This window comes from Poeciliopsis prolifica, unplaced genomic scaffold (assembly GCF_027474105.1).
Source record: "Poeciliopsis prolifica strain line A6 unplaced genomic scaffold, Auburn_PproV2 SCAFFOLD007, whole genome shotgun sequence".
Classification (NCBI taxonomy): domain Eukaryota; kingdom Metazoa; phylum Chordata; class Actinopteri; order Cyprinodontiformes; family Poeciliidae; genus Poeciliopsis; species Poeciliopsis prolifica.
The window spans coordinates 4,089,417-4,110,006 of record NW_026562382.1 but is presented as its reverse complement, the minus strand read 5'-3'; the positions used below and the strand labels follow the sequence as shown (position 1 = coordinate 4,110,006).

The window sequence follows — 20,590 nt, the reverse complement described above, 5'->3', positions numbered from 1 at the left end:
AACTCGTGAGCAATCCCCAACTATCGCATTCTGTCTTCACTTTATAGCAGACTTTCTCGCAGCACACTTAAATTTAAATAAATATAAATACACTGCGTTGGTATTGTATCTGGGTGTGTACTTAGAAGCTTAGAAGGTATATAACTCCCCTGCTTTTGAGTACGGTATATTGTTTGCATGTTCATTCTATTGTTGAACTGGTGTGAACTTTATTATTATTATTTATGCAAACGCTCATAACAGAAAGTGATATCATCACACATGGCATGTTGGGATTTCCCTAACAGTACATATTTGTGTTTCCATTGTGGTTCACCATAACCTCTTAATAATGACCCACTGTGTTGTACTTTTGTATGATGTGCTCTGAAAATGTGCAAGTTAGTTAAGAGTGGAAAATATTAACATCATTGTGAGAAATAATGCAAGGTGAATGGAGGGGTGTGAGTGTTTCACATATCAAGATCGGTTGTGTCGGAAGCCTTCGATATGACTGTGCCCCGAGCTTCGATTTCAACCGTGAATCAAACACGTGGCCGTTACTACAGTTGGTAGGATGACAGTTGTCACATGGTGCATTTCCTCTCAGTGGCACTCTATCAAGTTTAGAGCCCATTTCCTCACCAGCCTTCCTCAGTCAAAGTATCTCTCCCTCCATCTACAACTGCCACACACGTGCCCACCTGCCTTATTTGCCTCGCTGCTCACAAAGGTACGTTTTGAACTACAAATTTCAACAGTGGCAAACTTTTTGTTACTTACAATTCAGTGTTAATCCTACTGTGTTCTCTGTGGCGCCTTTTGTTTGCTTTTAATTCTGTGCTTTAATCATCCGTACATTGTGTTATTGTATCGATGTGTGATGTAACTACTTAGGAAGTCTAATTTGGACAACGTGGCGTTCTTGTTTGTACCGAGTTACTCAACATGAACAACAACAACAGAGAAGTTAACTTTTTGTAACATACTTTGTTTTTGAGAACGTCTACTCAACTGGGCACAATGGTGATAATAAGTAAACAACCAAAGTGAGATAGTTTGAATAGGGTGTGGAAATCAAAGATGTTACTGTGTTAAAGTATTGAGTCGTTGCTCTTCTATTATTTGTTTTTTTTTTTTCTTTGTTTTGGCCAAATTTTGCGTTAAATTGATATGGATCAATCTTTTCTGAATAACTTTCAAAGAATTTTCATCAGGTTTTTACGGTTATTTTTTTTTTTTTTTTTTACTTATATTTCATCTGTGTATTTAAAAGACTACAAGCCTGGTTCCTCATTTATTGGGCAGGACTGCCCAATAAATAAAACTTATTAATCAATCCATTTTCTACATCTGCCGAAAGCTGACTCGGTCGGGGCGGAGCTGGCGTCTTGGTCAACACAAACTAATTTTATGTCAGTACCTATTAAATACATAGTTACATAATAGCAAATAAATAAATGTAAAATTTTGGATTAAAATATTAAGTAATTACATATTCCAATAATGTAATGATAATTTATATTCGGGGGGTATTATGTAAAATCGACTTTTTTGAGCATTACTTCCTGATTCAGTGTTATTCCCTCATCAAAAACAGACTCGGCGTGTTGCTTTGACTCTTTCGTGAATGTTTGAGAAACTCTTAATTCTCCCATGACAGCCATTCAGGGCACTGAAACGCTCCATCTCAGAGCTGCAGTGTCCAAAAGGAGCTTCTGCCTCACAGAGCACCTCTCCCTTGTACTCCCCCCTCTCTGCTCCTACAGACTAGCATCAGCAACAAACACCGGCAGAACTGCACATTTGCTGAGCTTATCATATTTACTACTTCGCAGCGCAAGCGCTCTTAAGAATGTTAAAAACGTGATGACAAAACACTGTTTCAATGACGTGCATAAATCGAAGTGTCCGTTCATGAAACTTGTATACTCAGTTGTGCCTGTTGTCTCTAATTTGCAACAGACACTTTTTTCTATTAAATGGGCTATGTTGAAATTAAGAATCTGAACTTGTTCTACGATCTGCTTGACGGCAATACACTCAATTTTGATTTTGAGTGATTTCAAGTAAAAGGAAACAGTAAATGATCCATGTGTTACAGTGCACTATAACTACAGTAATTGTCACTATGTTTCTCCAAATGCCCGTAACACCTTATTGGCTTACCTGCCCAGGAGACAGAGTTGCGAGAAAATGAAATCTACTCAATCTAAGGCAGTGTAGACTGCAAATGGTTCAGGGATTTAAGTGGAGCGCTGGTGGCAATTATTAGGAAACAAAGATAACAAGTCTCATCTTTTTTGACAACCTGGAACCTCCTGTACCACCAACACCATCCCCACCACACAGGAGAGAAAGTGTTTTCTTACCATACCCATGCTGACATCCTGACTTCAAACCACTCGCTGGGACTGACGAGATATGATTATTTCTTCTCAGTTGAAGACATGTCAGAGACAGATTTGATTTTGAAATCCACATTTTAAAACTTTGCAACTGTATAAAAGGTGCTGAGAGTTTGCATACCTTACCACAAATCATGCATGCCCTTTTCCTGTGTGAAAACTCCACCCTTTTGCATGTGCTTTCTTCTCGCACACAAACAACCCGGGCTGATAGAACCTGAATCTCATTTTCACACCTTACCTCAAAAAAAGCCTTAGCTCCAAAAAAGATATGCATTGCGTGCATCACATCAGAGAAGCTGTCTTTCTTTTTTTCATACCCCTCCTTTGTGATTTCTGGTACGGCGTGTTTTTTTTTTTTTTTTCTGCCTTTTCATTCTGATTTTACGAAAGTAACGAGATGTTTGTGAAAAGACCTGCTTGTCATCGTTCTGATGTTATCTTGTAGACAAATGAACATGACTACCAAGGACAAAAAAACAAAAAAAAAAAACCCTCTCATGTTGATTTCTGACACACAGGTAATAGGTGACCATTCCATCCCATCATGACGGGAAATTCCAGCCGGACGCAGCTCGATAACGCCACCCTGTCACTGTTCCAGGATGTGAACACCAGCACTATCATATCTGTTATATACATGCTTGTCACTGTCATCAACTGGGTGGGAAATGGTCTCTCAATGTGGCTCCTGCTGTTTCGTACCTCCCCGAAAACGCCCTCCATCATATTCATGATTAATCTAACTCTCACTGACTTGGCTCTTGGCTCCGCCCTCCCCTTTCAAATCGCCTACCAGCTCCTAGGATACAACTGGAAATTGGGGTCTCATATGTGCAGGTATTAATGCTTCAAGAACTTTCTATTTCTTTTCCACTGAAAAAAAATTATTAGAATTTATCACTACAATAAAATTGCTGTTTTAAAACTAATATTTGTTCAGATAAAATCAGAAGGTTAGTCATTTGACTTCTCAATCTACTTCTGATGTTTTACCATCTTTTAATTGTTGCCAAAATGTCACAACTTTTCCCTGCTTTTCTTAAACCTGTAATGAAACACAGTCCTTTGCTGTTTTTATTTTTTTTTTTTTTTTTTGCTTCCCCCCTGCAGCTTCATGACCCTCGTTTTCTACGCCAACATGTATTGTTCTATCCTGACCATGATGGCCATCGGCATTGACCGCTACCTGGGCATCGTGAAGCCCATGATGTTCCGGAAGAACAAGAAGAGAAAGTCTGTTGCTGTCATCAGCTGCCTTCTGATGTGGGGTTTGGTCCTGGGTGTTTTGTACCCTCTTATGACCACCGACCTGACCTTTGAGGTCCCAGAGCTCAAGATCATCACATGCTTCGACGTGCTGAAAAAAAACATGCTGCCGACCGTGGGGGCCTGGGCGGCTTTCCTGTTCAGCATGGTGATTCTTCTCTTCCTTTTTCCCTTTTGTGTCACAATGTTCTGCTACATTAGTGTCATATACAAGCTGTCCAAAGATTCCAAGACTGTCCAGAAAGGGAGAGCCATACGTCTGGCTGTTGTTGTTCTGCTGGTCTTCGTGATCTGCTTCGCTCCCAACAACATCCTCTTATTGGCTCACAGTGTCCTTAGGCTCTTCTATGATAAGTCTTTGTACATGGCCTATAAGCTTTCTCTCTGTTTTAGCTGTCTGAATAGCTGTTTGGATCCTTTCATTTATTACTTTGCTTCAAAAGACTTCAGGCAGAAGCTCAGAGAGATAATGAATCTGCAGAGCCTGAGTAGTGCAGACTCTATAAGGATGGAGAACAAAGAGACTTTGTACTCTGGATAAGCGGATTTATAAAGTGAGGAAACATATTCAGGTGCCTTTATGATGCCGTAACTACCCTAACAAACCAAAAACTAAAGGGAGACTTGCGAAAGAAAACAAGTGACTAAAGGAAAGGAGGGGTTTTGAGATCTTGCAACATTCGTTCTTGGTCCATATTGCAAAATCTTCATACATATGTCTCTTCCTTTACCAATAGCTTTTAAGGTTTAAGCTGTTGCACAGTGACTAAAATGTTATTGGTCCAATTGTAGTTTGAGAGTTTTCTCCATTTTAAATGTAATCAAGTGGTTGGGAAATCGTGGAGTCCCGCAAGCATGTATGTTGGGCCCACAGTCATTTTGCTTGTTCACCAATCATCAGCAATTGTCACCTGATATCTGCAGATGTTGCAGTCACACACACAAAATAGCAATGATGACTGAGCGGCTGCTAGGATTGTTGCAGAAAATGGGCAGTCTCTCAGTTTACAGTGACAGAATGTATTTTACAAAAATCCTATGAAAGATCCATCCAAATATTGGCATTATATTTATATAAATTGGGCTGAACAAGTATGGATGTCAAAAACTGTTTGTATGTTAGTACAATGAAATATAATGTAACAAACATGAAGGTCAGAAATGAGACATCTGTGTCCATTAATCCTTGCCTGGCTTACTGTGATAAAGCAACTTCAAACCCCATAACATCACTCTATAATCAAGCTCTATAAGACCAATTCTTTTCACTATTTCATGATCATACTTTCTTATAAACAAACTCCGTATTCAGACGGTTGGCTTGCTTTTTAATATGTTCAAAAATAACTTATTTTTGAACAAATAATTTGTTATTTGTTCAAAAACGACATTGTTGTTTTACCATCTTTTAATTGTTGCTAAAATGTCACAACTTTTCCCTGCTGCTGTTGTTTTTGAACAACGTTCAGTGAGATCCTCATTTGCTGAGTGTAGAATCTTGCTATTGAATACATACTAACCAAAATAAGATTTTGAACTTTTCACGTGACATGAACCAATAGGATTAGCTGCTGTACAAATGAAAGAGTGATAAACATCAACCAACAGCATGTGCTGATATTGAACGTCACATCATGTCTGTTATTTTTACAAAAATATGTAGCATCCAAAACTGTGAACTGTTGTAAAAATGTACATATTATGTTAGCCTTAACATCCCCAAATAAGTTTTAGCTTCAGGTTGTTGTTATTTTTTATCTGTCTATTAAGATGTCAGTGCTATGTGCTGTATAAATGTATGAAATTGACAATATTTTCCTTTCGTTTTATTAAATGATTTCCCCTCTGTTTTCAAGATTTTTTTGTATAAAGTGATTATTATCTTCGTCATTTTTGATATTACTTTTCTCGTCCACTGCAGAGTGGGTGTGTTCCTTACCAGTCAGACACATTAGAGATGTGCTGAGGAGTTAAAAATAAGCAAATAGATTTATTTGACAAGGTCTAGGTGCTCAAATATTGTGCCAAGACAAGTAAAGTAAAAAGTAAAAAGAAATTGTATAACACATCACCAACACCATATTTAAACACTTTGATTGAAGAGACCAAAGCTCCTTGAAGTAGATAAACACCTGCATGGCAGTGGTTGTCTTGAGATTTTAATTCAATTACCAGGTGTTATACCATATTTTGAATCCATTTTCATAATTTCATGTTGTTTTTAAGTTTTTTATTTAACACAACATATGAAGGACGATTTTTTTTACATCTCTAGTGCATTCAACACTATCGATCCAGGTCTACTTGATGAGAGCTGATGCCGATGCAGGTGGCTTTCCCTCTTGTGTCCCAGATCGTCTAGCAAACCACAGTTCATGCACCTGCAGCGCTGTGTGTGAAACAGTGTTGTCAGCAACACAGGGGCTCTACAAGGGACTTTCTCTCCCCACTCTTCCTATTCACCCTTTATAGTTTTGGCTTCAGCTATTTCACTGATGCCTGTCATCCACAGAAGTTCTTGGATGACTCAACTGCAGTTGGTTGTATTAGTGAGGAGGATGATGAGGTTGAGTGGAGGGCTGCTGTGGACTACTATGTCACATGATGTGAGCTGACCCACCTGCAGCTCAGTGTGACAAAGACCAAGGAACTGGTGGTGGATCTGAGGAGGAGGATGTCGGTGACTCCTGTTTTCATCCGGAGCGTCAGTGTGGACATTATGGAGGTGTATAAATGTCTGGAACTCCATATTGATTGTAAATTGAACTGAATTAAAAACGTGACGTTCCCTACAGGAAGTTGCCTCTATTTTCTGAAGCAGCTGAGGTCCTCCAACATCTACATGACCTTGTACAGGATGTTTTCTGAGTCTGTGGTTGAAGGTGCTATCCTGTTTATGTGGTGTTCTGGGGCAACAGGCTGAAAGTGGAGGTCACCAACAGACTGAATTAATTTAAGGCCAGAGAGGTGAACTGAAATAAGCATTTCACCCTTGGGGATCAATAAAGCATATTCTATAACATTTTATAACATTAAATACATATGATAAATTATATATGTATTACATATATTATTGAATGTTATGGGATGAGGTGTTTTCAGCCTCCGCTCGCTGCCTGACGATATCTTTAGACAATATTTTCATATGTTTACTTGATCAACAAAAGCTGGAGTTCGCCGCTTTCGCCGGTGGAATGTTCTCCATTAGACGCCGGCTGAAGAATGGCGCGCACCCAAAGGCATTCGATCCTTCGCCTGTGCACTACGTCATCACTTTGCAGCCGTCATTCGGGTTATGTTAGCAAGCTGCTCTTTCCATGTTTCCTGGCTTCTGAAGGTAAGACGGGAGACCAGCGAACAGCTGTTGAATGAAACGATACGTAATTTTTCTAATTAATTCTCGTTCGCGGAGCAGAGTGAGTCGTAGAAGTGAACCTTGCTGGTTTTGTCACGGGTTTCTGTTAAGCTAGCTTACATGAGGTAGTGCTGCTTCAACTGTGAGTGAGGGAGTTACTAACCATATATTTACACAAGTAACATTACATAAATGCATGAATAACTTTACACATGATGTCCTGAATAGCACATCTGCGCAGTTATCGTTAGCTGACTCCAGTGGCTGCAAATGCTAATCTGTTTATTCAGTGTAAAGATGCTGCAGCATAAAAACAATCTGTCCAAAACTATGCAAATCTCATTGGGTTCATTTCACTGCTGAACATCATGTGAGGGAGCTGAAAGTTTGCTGTTATGGCAATACATTCGTTGATAATGTGTGTAAAATGAAATAAGTAATAAGGACAGAAAGATTTAAATAAAATCTCACACTAAAGGTGCAGCTTGTATTGTGATTTACTTCTTGAGTTTTATTGATGAGCTGATGGCAAAGGGTGAAGTCAAGGTGATCGATTGTCTGTGTGTCTGATAGATCTGTGGCCTCATCCATGACACTTCACTCTTTCCTTGCACCTCTCAGGTCAGCTGAACTCTTAAGGCCACCATGGTGCTAAATCCAGTCATTTCTAAGCTCTCTGGTAAACTGGTTGTACTGGCCAGTTCCTCTCCTAGGAGACTGGAGATACTCCGCAATGCGGTATGTATTTGGTTCAGTAAAGCAGCCCCCAAAACTACTATTGTTAGAAATATAATGTTGCCAGATTTACAAAATTCATTAAAAGTATCGCAGCAAATGGATTATATTGCTCTCCTGCTGTCAAGTTATATAATAAAATGACATTCTGTTCAAATGGATTGTCTTTTTTAAAAAAATGTGTGGTTCCTACAAGTTTGCTTCAGAGATGAAGACATCCTGCATTCATTTTTATGGTTTTTTTTTTAAATTATTATTTTTTTTATTAATTTAGACTTAGATGCTTACACTCTAAATTGTTCAATCACGCTTTTCTCTCTTGCATGCCAGGGTTTACGTTTTGAGGTGGTGCCGTCTTGGTTTAAAGAAACTCTCGATAAACGACTTTTCAAAGCCCCTCAGGAGTATGCTGTTGAGACAGCCAAGCAGAAGGCCCTGGAGGTGGCCAGGAGGATGCCTATTGTGAGTTTAGCTATTTTCTTATTATAATATGCTAAATCTCCTTCAAGCAAGTATCTTCTCATGAACATATTCTGGCCTAACTTGCTTCAGAAACACTTGAAAACTCCTGACATGGTGATCGGAGCAGACACAATTGTGGTAAGATGAGTAAGGCATTGCAGAATTTGCCCACATGATGTTATCTTAAACTTGTTTGCATCAAACTGTTTACATGTTTTGGGGCCATAATTTGCAGTCTGTCGATGGTATGATTCTGGAAAAGCCGGTGGACAAACAGGATGCATACAGGATGCTGTCTAGGTATGGACTTTATACTGTCTTACAATTTACATTGAAACATTGAAAACAGAAAACAAGTATGATTTTTCTTTTCTTTTTATTTTTCAGTTTGAGTGGTAAAGAGCATAGTGTATTTACTGGAGTTGCCGTTGTCTTGTGTCATGAAAAAGACGGTATGTTTTAACATTCTAACAGTTTGGCTTTTGGCACATTTCCACAACTTAACGTAAAAAAAAATGTATAGTTGAGGAGATTTTTTTTTTTTTTTTTACCTTTGAAATAATTATTTTTTAAATTTCAAAGTAATGTTAAAAAGTAATTTTGAACCTTTCCTGCTCCCCTCCCAGATGATGAAGTGGACTACCAGTTGATAGATTTCTATGAAGAAACTAAGGTTAAGTTTGCTGATCTCTCACAAGATATGCTATGGGAGTATGTCAATAGTGGTGAGCCCATGTGAGTATATAAATTTGAACTTTGAGATTCAGTATGTAATATCTACTCACTCTTTGTGAGATAACATCACCCAGCAGTTCATAGTTTTTGGGGGGATTTTTTAACTCGGTGTGAGGTGCATGAACTCGTCTGTTTCTGGACTTTGAAATTTGTTAAGGCTGTATTCACCTTGTTTGATTTAGCAAGGTTTTTCCATCCTCCCATCCATCAATCAGTTATCTGAAACTGGGTCATGAGGGCAACAGGACCAAGAGGGAACCTGGAACATGCCTCTCCTAAGCACCATCCTGGGGTATTCCAAGGCATCCCCTGGCCAAATGGACTATATAATCTCTCCAGCGAGTTTTGGGTCTTGCCTGAGGTTCCCTCCTAGAAAACCTCTAAAGGGAGGTGCTCTGAACTACCTTAACTAACGCTTTCCCGTGGGGAGAGTCATCAACTCTACTTTGAGCTCTTTCCTAAATGATGGAACTCCTCACCCTTTTTCTTTAAACCTCCGTCCAGCAGTCCTCCAGAATAAACTCATTTCATCTGCTTGTTTGCTCAATTATGATCTATGCCTCATAACCCTGTGATGATCGGACCGTAGATATAAATTGAAAGTGCAGCTCTTTCTTCACCACAGCAGATCAGATCAGCGCAAGTAGTTCTGCAAACAAAACCTCTATCTGTCAGTCCATTTTCTGCTAATCTGACACGAAGGCACTTGGTGTCAGATTATATGTTCAGGGTTGCCCTGTTTTGGCAAGTCTGACCAGTTTTTATGTTCTCACTGAAGTAAAGAATCCTGCATAGAATGATGCTGCCACCACCATGTTTCACCTTGGAAAAAGGTCGTTCAGGGTGGTGTGCAGGGTTAGTTTTCCAACACACCCTCTATCTAAACATATATTACTGCTTTCAGTCTACGTAATGCTGTGAAGTAAAATGTTTTCTGTTTTGTGTGTGTCAGGGACAAAGCTGGTGGCTACGGCATTCAAGCTCTCGGCGGCATGCTGGTGGAGTACGTCCACGGAGACTTCTTAAACGTTGTCGGGTTTCCCCTCAACCACTTCTGCAAACAATTAGACATTATTTTCAACCACTGCTCTTTCGACAACCCTAAGACAACCAAATCTGCCTACCGTCATTCCACCCCAATTGTAATTGAGCAGAAAGACACCTCCACATCCATCCCTAGACCCAGCAGCCCTTCGGCCAGCCCGCTTCATAAGGTTCGTCAACGTAAAAATGCTGTTGGTCTTTGGTTAATTTTGCTACAGCGGCTGTGTTTCTTACAGGTGAAAAAAAAAGACAGAGAAAACGAGGCAAAGGTCAATAGCTTGTCGAAACAGGATGCTGGAGAAACCAAGCTTCATAATTCTGAAAGTATCATAATGAGGAGTAGAGATGGAGCCGTCATTGATCAAACCGAGCCTAAAAAGAGAGACCTGGAGTTGATTTATGAGCTAATGGATGGATTCAAAGCCTCAAAGGTAACAGGAGTTTCCAGTCTACATTTTACCTTTCAGCTTATAGTTTTTATTGAGAATCTCTATGCAGAAAGGACAATTGGTCACATTTTATTAATTCATTTTTTCACACATTTGTTCTAATATTAAAGCAAAACGTTGCCATTTTGTTGAGGACGCTGAGCCAGGTGTTAAAATGTGGTTTACAACTTTCACTTTTGCGCTTATTTTTTTAGTTGCATTGCTTCCTGTTTTTTTTTGTTTTGTTTTGTTTTTAAGTTTCCTGGCAACTTCATTGTGCTCATCAAAACATGCTTCTGGTGATAAAACACGGCTGAGATTGATATCTTTATGTCTCTTGATGAGTAAGTTAAATATATAAGGTTTTTCGAAGAGCATCATGACAAAGTGGAAAAAAAAATTGTTCTTGTAAAATGTTTCAGAATTCCCCCTACAGATTTGCACATTTCTTTCTGTTTTGCTTTCTCGAGAGTGCTTGCTGTAACACTGGTTCCCACAAAATGAAGTATTTTCTCATGTTGCGTCAATCTCACCTCTCACTTCTTTCATCAAATGCTGCTTCATTTTTGCTCACCCCTTTTGATCTCTTCCAGCGTGATGGTTATGGCTTGATTTATGTTGTTTCCACAATGTGATTCATGTCATCGGTGTAGAAGTATATCGCTCAATCAGTGCTGCACTCTTATGTGATTTACTTACCACCTCCACAGTCACACAGTCATTTTTCTTCTTCCTGGCAGCCTACATTAAAAACTCTCATGCTTCAGCAGCTCATGCCGATTCCTCTAGTTCTCACTTTCAGTTAGGTGGGACTTAGAAAAAACATGGTTTTTTTTTACACAGTTCTTCACCTTTGTCAACACCACACAATGTCTTACTTGCCTTGCATATCTAATTATATCGTCTATGAATAGAAGGTTGCTCTAGAAGCTTGCAGCTGGTGAGCAAGTCGCACCTTTTTTGTTTTGAAATGGTTCTGTTCTGAAGTTAAAGCAGAAGCAATGCATAAAAAGGTTTATTTATGTATTGCATTTTACAACTCAAGCTTGAGCTTAAATAGTACAGTGCATTGGAAAAGAGGCAGGATACAACTTGAACTGAGGCCCATTTCAAACCGTTTTTTTGTTTGTTTTTTTTTTTTTACTTTGTTTTTACAAATTTATGTAAAAGTGGGCAGACTGTTCAGACTTGAGGTTAAAATTCTTTGTCTGATTTGTCAGACAAGCTATGTTTAAAGACTTCAGTAAGTGGGACATTTTAGCTTTGATGCCCTTCATGGTCATTTTTCTGCGTTTGACTTGACAATCATGGAAAATTTTGCTGATTTCAATCACCGGCCGATTGACTGACGCGACATATTTTCCAATTGTTTCCTTTTTGTATAATTTTTTAAAGCTGGAATGTATTTGTAATTTGCTTTAGGTCAACATTTAATCTTTTCCATTAGCTCACCCACTGATATACAGAACTCTTCTAATACATTGTTGTTGTTTTTTTTTTTTCGTGTTTTTCCCCCCCCCCCTTTATTATTTCTTGAATACTGTGTGGAGGTTGACAATTCCTTCCTTTTGGATATGAATTTTATGGTTTTATTGTTTTTTTTGCGACGTCCTATATGATTTTTACAAATAATGAATTTGTATATCAATATCTGACTTTCTGTAGTATTCTGGTTGCTTTCTTTCTTTTATTCATTATGTACAATGAAATCATTTAAACATTAACCATGACTCTGATTAATCAGTGTTTCATTATTTAAAAGTGCTCTGCTCTAAAACTCTTGCAGCTTAATTATTTATGCGAACAAGCAAGCTATGAAAAAAGAACACGAAGAATAAAAAATGTTCAAATTAACAGAGCATCACAAATATGTTAAGGGTTTTCTATTTTAATCACCTGATATTGACTGCCTATTGTTTTTCTGAGTCGTAATCCAACATCTTTATTTTTTCTGTGGAAACATTTTCATCAGGAGTTTGTAAAAGGTATCAACCCAACAAATGGGTTTAATTTGACCCAGACATCAGTGTCTGATTTATCTATGCTGTTCATAGATTGCATTTTTTTAAAGCAAGGATCTCAATAATATTGCTGCTGCAGGAGGAGTTCTTCAGCCTGTGTCTGTTCCTGTTCTTATTTTGGTCTCATCTGCTTTTGCTTTTTGTTCAAAAAAGCTTTTTGCACAAAGTATCATTTTGAAAGTGCGCTTCTTAATTTATCTGTAGATCTTTCTGCCTACCAGACTTTACTAAATACTATTACATCTTGTAATCCATGCATCGTTGCTGTATCTCCCAAAAATGTCCCAGGCACTGTTCACAGCATCGAAGTTCTGCCTGTTTGACGTTCTGCACAAGAAGCCTGGGCTGAACGCAGAGCAGATAGCCCAGGAGATCAAAGCCTCTGTGAAGGGGACAGAGACGCTGCTGGAAGCTTGCGTATCTCTGGGACTGCTGAAGACCAAAGATACAAGTTAGTCATTCCTCTGATGTTCTTTATCGTCCATAAGCAGCTTTACTAATTAGCTTTTAAATGGCTAAACTGGCTTATTTAGTTCAAAAAGGCACATATCAGATGCAGAGATGGCACCTGCCTTGAGAAGCACATTCAGAAGGCATGGACTCTATCAGTCATGACTATTTAAAATATTAACCACACATTGCCTTATTCAGGGTTGCAAAATACTAAAATAAGTTACTCTGTGTGTAATGAATCTCCACATAACTTTCATTGTTAGAATTTAATGATGAAATTTCTGTTTCAATGATCTCTTTTGAGATGCAGTTTTGTTTGTTTGTTAAAGCAGGACGCCCAAAACCTGGATTTGAGAACACAGACGCGGCCTCATGTTTCCTGCGCTCAGATTCTTGTTTGTCGCTGCACGCCTACATTCAACACTGTAATGACACATTGTGGCCCATTTTCTCTCACCTCGAAAGCGGGGTGCGGGTGGGAACTAGCCAGCGTGGGAAGGTCAAAGCATCTACAGAGATTTGTGAGGTGATCATCTTGCAGTTCACTATCTGATTAATGCGGTGCAGATGAAACCTTCTGTAGAAAGCTTAACGCACTGATTTACTGCTTGCCTTTTTTTTTTTTTTTCAAAGGAAGCCAAACTGAGATTCATGCATGCCATGCACAGCTCTGCCAAAGTCGCAGCTCCGGCCGTGGCAACGGCCTTTGACCTATCCAGCTACAAAACAGCCTGCGACGTGGGGGGTAAGGAATGAAGGGATGAGGAGCTCACCGTTTTCCCAATGAGAAAACGTTCCTCTGCTTACGGTTTTCTCGGCTTTCCAGGATGCACTGGCGCCATCGCGTACGAGTTGATTAAAATCCACCCCGACCTGTCTGTAGCTGTGCTCGATTTGCCTGCCGTAGTGGAGATGAGTGCAACGTTTCAGCGGCAGCACACAGACAAAAGGGTCACTTTCAAAGCTGGTTAGTTATTAACCACGTTATTTTTAGTCACTAGATGTTGTGTTGTTTGTGTAATGGAGTCCGAGCTCTCATTTGGATTGTGAATTCCCTGTTTCCATGCTGTTCGAACAGGAGACTTCTTGAAGGACGAATTGCCGAAAGCAGACCTGTACATCCTGGTGAGGATTCTCCATGATCTGACCGATGACAAGCTGCATATTCTGCTGAGGAGAATTTCAGATGCATGCACTCCAGGTATAAATTGTAAACCGTAGCTAGTTTCTTTTCCTTTAATTTTGTGAGACTGTTAAAAACAATTAGATGCACCAAGCCACAGTGTTGTTGGAATATAAAATAAAAAAAATGAAAAATCAACTGCTGCTTTGTTAGCGTAACGGAGCGGCGCGGGCTCGCTGTGAGACCCGTGTAAGGAAACAGCCCAGCTAAAGCGCCTGCTTGCTAATACAGTGATTTATTCTTTCTGTTCGCGCTCTGAACGTTGCATGTTTGCATATACTTTCTGCTGCCAGGCTGCGGCCTCCTGCTGAGCGAGATCTTTCTGGATGAAAACAGAAGCGGCCCGAGCCGAGGGCTGCTGCAGGCTCTCAGCATGAGCGAGGGGAAACAGCGAAGTGCGGCGGAGTACAGTCGGCTTTTAAAGGGTCACGGTTTCATAACGGCACAAGTGAAACACACCAACAGCCTTCTGGATGCAATGCTGTGCACCAAAGCGTAACAGACTTGCACCTTTACCTACATTTAAAGCTTTGTGATGTAGGTCGTCATTCAACCTTGCCAATATTAAACACTTAACTTTTCTCCTGTTTTTTGTTCAATATGAAAACAAGTAAAAGATTTCCTAATTTCAGGCTGAACACTTTATGTATAAGATGTCAGATTTTGTACTATTCAATTCTGAAGATTATTCAATTAAGATTATTCTATGATGCCAACTCCAAATATGAAGACATTTATAGCTGCATGTCCTTCCGTAACACTTTCCTGTATCCAATAACTTTATCCAGACTTTGAAAAAAATAAAATTATTCATCAAACGTTTTGTTACATAATGAGTCTTTTTGCAACTATATCTGCTGGAAGTAATATTTGCTTTGATTCAATAAAATTGCCTTATGTCACAAATAAGGTTGGGAAATGTGTAGCAGTAGAATTTATGTATTGCACTTAAACTCAAATAATAGGAGCATGTTGCACATTTGAAAATAATTAGTATTAGAATAATATAATCTGAATGGAGAGCAAAAATTTTGTCAAGTAACATTTTTTTTAACTTGTTAATGTTTAAAAATGTAAGGACAGTCTGCAAAAAATGTTTGAAACATTTAATGTTGGAGATGAAAAAAATAAATCCTGTTCTTGCCTTGCCTTATGGAATTGATGAGCATTGCATTTATGCTGCATCTCACCACGGTTTAATACAACATTCAGACTTTAGAAACAGACCTTGTCATTTTTACTATAGCATTATTTGTGAACATGCATGTGACACAAACAGGATGTGAATTAAAAAAGTGGTTGGGGTGCATTACAAATATTATTTTGTACGTTTAATGATATATCAACAGAATCAAGTTTAGCTCCATATTGGAGCTTTGCAACTTTGTACTTCTGCTGTCCATACAGACTATTCCTTGGGGAAGTGGTGCCTGTCTCCAGCATACGTTGGGTGAGAGGTGTTGTACACCCTGGACAGGGGCAAGACAGAGACACACACACTCGCATGAGATGCAGCGTTAAATACTTTAAAAAAGTGATATAAAGTTGAAATAAAAAGCTGTGTCGCAGTTTGGGGCTTGACTGCTGCAGTTTTGTTCACTTGATGTTGGCAGGTACTTCTTGTAGACGCTGTTGAGGACTCTGTTTCTGACCGATCACTGGAACAGAGGATAGTGATCTTCTCAGCTCCGCTTCTTGTCCTCTGCAGGGCATAGTGCAGCTGGAGCACCACACTGAGATTCGGTACTTCAACACACTCCACATCAGATCTGCAAAAAAAAAAAAAAGTCTAGAGCGATGGTTGTGTCAGTTTCCTTCTTTATTGAATGGTTGCTTAGCGTGAAGGATTTGCAATCAGGTCAGGACCTCCAGGAGCTGAATGTCCTCTTCCTTCCTTGTTTTTGTCATATGCTGTCTCTGCACTCTCTCTTACGCTGTTTGACATCCTTCCTTCCTGTTGATTGACTCATCATATGTGATGATGGGTACATCTTCAAAAATAAATATATATATTAAAAAAAAAGAACTTACTGCTTTAATGTAGCGTAGAAATGGTGTCGCTTTATCTTTCAGGTAGCTCTTTATCGCTCCAAAAACATGTTACCTGTCTGAGTAAAGTGTGGTTTGTGAGTTTCTTGCAGGGTCAAGTAATCCCCTCAAGATGGCGCTAAAAAACCACCTCATCTGCCTGAGAGTAGCAAAGAAACACATGGAGATCTCTATTGACAAGAACCCCCCACCTGCAACCCCCAACTAAAGTCTGCATATCTTTTACTGGGATCAAATTAATAAAGAACGACAGAAAACTATCAGAAAAGAGGCTGATGCTGCCAGGTTGGGGATATTAATGTACATTGTGTGCATTTGGTCTGGAAGCACAGCCTCATAATCTGTAAAAGAGTAGGACACCATCCCCTAATTCCTTACAGATCCTCTTCTTGGATTTCAGTTTGGAGGCAACAGTTAAAGCAGCCAAAGAGCTGCAGGGAGAGCAGAGAGAATCGCTGGCTTTGATAAACAACGTGGATCATTTTGGATCGCTTTTTAAAGTATTTTCCTAGGAGGGTAAGAAGGGTGGTCAATGTTATTCACTGCTATTTTCTTGTCATTTCGTATCGAGGCTCTCCGTGACATCTAACTGATTTCCATTTCTCAGGTTTCAGAGTGTGGATAAGGAAAGACAGGAGAAGGGTGGACTCGAGTTCAAACATGACACCAAAGTAATTCACAAGGCGCATTTTTTCTTTCTATCTTTTTTATTGACAATGCCAACCATGGCCATTACAAAAATCACATGCTTTTCTTGCTTCGCGAAATGGACTGAACAACTCGAGGTCGTGTCGCTTCTCACTTTTAAAGACATCAAACGAAACCAGAGCAAAACGGGTTAAATGTTGTGGGAAAATTCGAGGCCTTTGAAATACAGATGAGCGTCACAAATCAAAGCAAAGTCTGTTTCCACCCCCACCCCACCCTGCCTACCCCCGAAAACACGATGAAGCATTTCCAAGAAAGGGTATTTTGCATATCTGTCCACTCTTGAGTGTCCCAGCAGCTGGACCTGCTTCACCCTCCAAAAATGCCTCTCCTCTGGTGTACCGGCATCAACAGCAAACACTCTGCTGCGCGTCCTAATGAAAACCATTCAAGTCAATCAAGTTTAGCGGAGACCAAAGGCCAGTGTAATTTGGGAAAATTGCTGAAACTCCAAAGTAATCTTGTGTAATGTGATCTTGCGTATTGAGCGCTGGCTGTACTGTACGTGTCGGATAAGAGCTCAGTCATTTTCTTCAAATGCAGTCTTGACAAGCAGCATGGCTATCCACCTGCAAGTAATCATCATTCTAGTGTTAAGTGCTTTGATATTAAAATGACTGATTTAAGACCATTTGCTGCTAGCAGATAGGGGCCTTTAAGCACTTCCATATGTTGATAGAGAGGATAAGCCGAGTTTGTGAACTGGCTGGACTGCGTGTTGCGGAGCGGCCAGCGATAACGCGTCCTCTGCATAGTAATAGAGCAGTTATGAAAGCAAACTTACATTTATCATGAATGATGTGATCAGAACCTTTTAGATAACACCAGGAGCAAGGGTTTAGATTTATTATGTTTGTTTTTGACATCAAATGGAAATGTGATGCACTTTGCAAAAACACCACTTGAGGGCAACGTTAGCTAAATAAAACTTCCACAGCTCTAATGTTGCATTTTTTATTAGGACTTTGCTTAACAGCCAGAACAAATAATTTGATTAAATAATTATGTTTGATTATTTATTTATTTATATATATATTTTTTTTCAATCGCCCATCTCGATTTCTTCTTGCGGCGTCTTAAAAATAAACAATATTTGTTTATTGCCAGTCTTTTAGGTACCTCAGGCAGGATCTGCGGAGTCCAAACGCTTGGATCCAGAATAACAAAGATCCTCTAATCAGCACCTCTTTCGGAATTACCTTTTAAAAACTGAACTCGTGCCTGGGCACCTGTTTCAAAGAGCAGGCTTGTTTATCAAAGTCCTCCTCTGTCAACAAACAGGAGCGAACGTGATGACGGCTGGCACCTCGGCCCACATCTGATTTCAGCAAATGTGCAATTGTTCAAAGTGAGTTGTGCTTCATTGATTTGTTTCAAGGCAGAGGAAAAATAACCTGAGGGCTTCTACCAGTTAGAAATAACAATGGAGTCCTTCTTTGCTGTTTTCCTTGCTGGCTTGACATCAGTTGTAAAGCAGAGGGATTTTCACGGTGGGTTTAACTAGTAGTTGGGGACTGGGCAAAATAAACGAGATGCACCTCACTGAAGTAGTTTCACTTTGGCATATAGGATTTCGATAACACGAGATTAGAGGAAGGTTATAAAACACTGTTCCACGTGTGGTTAATTGCAAATGTTGTGTATTTTTGCTGAAATGCTGCATTTGTCATAAAAATGCCAGAAGTAAAACTGGAAATTAAAACAGATCTTTTTTTGTAGATTCAATTAAAGCTCATTGTGTTAGTTTTGGTCAATCAGAACATTGATAAATATATATTAATGGAAATTTAGTTTAATTAAAGAGTGTGTTTTGATGTATTGGAAATATGAGCAACAATTTTACACATCTGACACTCAAGCAAATGGGATGTGATCCCAGCTGAGTCAGATATAAAATTTCTACTAACTTTCAATTTGAGAGACAAAAAAAAAACACACAAACCACTTGGGACAACTCATTCATTGCAGATAGAACAATAAGAAGAATAATAATTTAAGTCACAGCAAAATTACTGACTGTACTTACACAGTGACACAGTATGAATTTTTTACATCCAATTTTAATCCCATTAGCCACACATAAGATAAATGTAATGGGAATACGTCATAAGTCATAGAAACAGTAAAGAGATGACAACAGCAGATAGCAGCTTTTGCAGGTTTCCTTGAAAATGTGCAAAGACGTAGTAATTTGTAATTTTCAGAGATCATCATATGATTTGTGCGTTTACCCATTTGTATTGATCTAACTACATCTGCAAGACACAGCTAGCTGTTGATTGGGCCTTGTAGCTTTAGCAGCAGCCTATCCTGTGGGGGCATGTCTATCAGAGCAACATCAAATCTTCTAGTGCGATTTGTTTTGTTTTTTTTAACATACAGATAATGTTGGATCTCACAGAAAACATGTATTCAAAGCAGCCATGCATATTTGTCAAAACCAACAGTGAAGTCAGGGAGAGGTTACCATTCGAATGAAAACAAAAGCACATCTGACCCTGACAGGATAACAGGGTTATCTAATTGCGATAAGACAATTATTGTTGTGGTCAGATGAGAAAGCGCCTCACCCCTTTCTGTCTCTTAGCGAGGTGCGACTTGTCGTTCAGTGATGCAGTCGGGCCGGAAACTCTCTGAGCCGAAATGGTTGGTGACTGAGCTTTTATCAGACTGACTGAGGGCGCTTTGTTGTTATTTTAGGATTCCTCCTGGGTGCAGACCGAAAGAGCAGACGAGTGGGTTCCATCATTACATGGGTGCACATGTACAGACACAGAGGAGTGTAACAGAAAAAGAACATAATATTGGGATGCTTATTCTCATGACAATCGCATTGATGAACTCTTTTTTTTTGAAGAAGAAGAAGAAGAAGAGGAAATGTCAATTTAGTAAAATGTAAAATTTTGTCAGATAATTAATATTTTAGTTCAGAGGATTTATTTTCTCCACTAACCGTCAGGCCGCATGTTACATAAACACACTTTGCAACTTTAAAAACATTTATTTTTTATTTTCTAAATTGTACTTTGAGCATTTCTGAGGTTTCATCGCAAACAATGAATCGTTAACTAAAAGGATGATTATTTATTATCGTGTACGTTAGAACTGTGGAACAACACGGCAACCTACACAAACTACTGTGTTGAAAGCTGAATTTGTTATTAAATCAGGCTCAGAGGTGAAGAGCTCAGTGTATAGACTGTTTGTTGCAAGGCAAGGGTTCAGTAGGAACCTCTCAGTTCATCTCATCTACCTTTCTCTAAGCTTTTTGCCAAACATGCAAAGTCAAACTGCAGATGCGAAATTGCCAACTGAGGAACAATAGTAGAAATTCAACACCGATCTTTTATCGTTTAAAGCCCACTTGATTTGTGGCACTCAAAAGATTCAAGAAAACGTCGGAAGAAAATCTTTTAGGAATGAACCACGAGATCCATCCAGAAATGCAAGATCCAAATTCTACATTTTCGAAGCTGAAAGCCACTGCAAAACATTGAACAGGGTTTATCTGGTGCAGAGCAGTTGGAGCAAAATAGATTGAAATAAAAGGTGCTGGAAACTCCTTGATGAGAAAAAGGGATCATCTGGCTTTTTGTCAGCATCTGTGATTTTGAGTATTTTTTTTATGCAGAAAGAATTGGTAACTTTCACATCTGTGAAAACATCAATAAACTATTAACCAGGCATGTAGGATTTTTTTATTTTTTGCAAGACTACACTTAAAGCGTATTGTGCAACAGTTTGGCTCAGAATTGGCTCAG

General features: G+C 39.2%; 2 protein-coding genes across 3 annotated transcripts; both read left to right on the top strand.

The window, feature by feature from the left end:
* Positions 1-607: 607 nt before the first annotated feature.
* On the top strand, positions 608-5,513 carry p2ry8 (P2Y receptor family member 8). The gene is made up of 3 exons (XM_055031331.1): positions 608-712; positions 2,909-3,227; positions 3,501-5,513. Exons 2-3 carry the CDS (start codon positions 2,935-2,937, stop codon positions 4,195-4,197), a joined length of 990 nt encoding a protein of 329 aa, XP_054887306.1. The 5' UTR covers positions 608-712; positions 2,909-2,934; the 3' UTR covers positions 4,198-5,513.
* A 1,405-nt stretch (positions 5,514-6,918) lies between these two features.
* On the top strand, positions 6,919-15,166 carry asmtl (acetylserotonin O-methyltransferase-like). Of its 2 annotated transcripts, none has more exons than XM_055032314.1 (15): positions 6,919-6,993; positions 7,633-7,749; positions 8,077-8,208; positions 8,299-8,346; positions 8,444-8,508; positions 8,596-8,660; positions 8,835-8,943; positions 9,896-10,157; positions 10,224-10,418; positions 12,725-12,887; positions 13,219-13,415; positions 13,523-13,634; positions 13,716-13,856; positions 13,968-14,090; positions 14,366-15,166. In XM_055032314.1, the coding sequence occupies exons 2-15, from the start codon at positions 7,657-7,659 to the stop codon at positions 14,569-14,571; spliced, it is 1,911 nt and encodes a 636-aa protein (XP_054888289.1). In that variant the 5' UTR covers positions 6,919-6,993; positions 7,633-7,656; the 3' UTR covers positions 14,572-15,166. The 2 variants fall into 2 exon arrangements, with proteins under 2 accessions (XP_054888289.1, XP_054888290.1); XM_055032315.1 differs by having other exon boundaries at positions 13,222-13,415; positions 14,366-15,165.
* Positions 15,167-20,590: the final 5,424 nt, after the last annotated feature.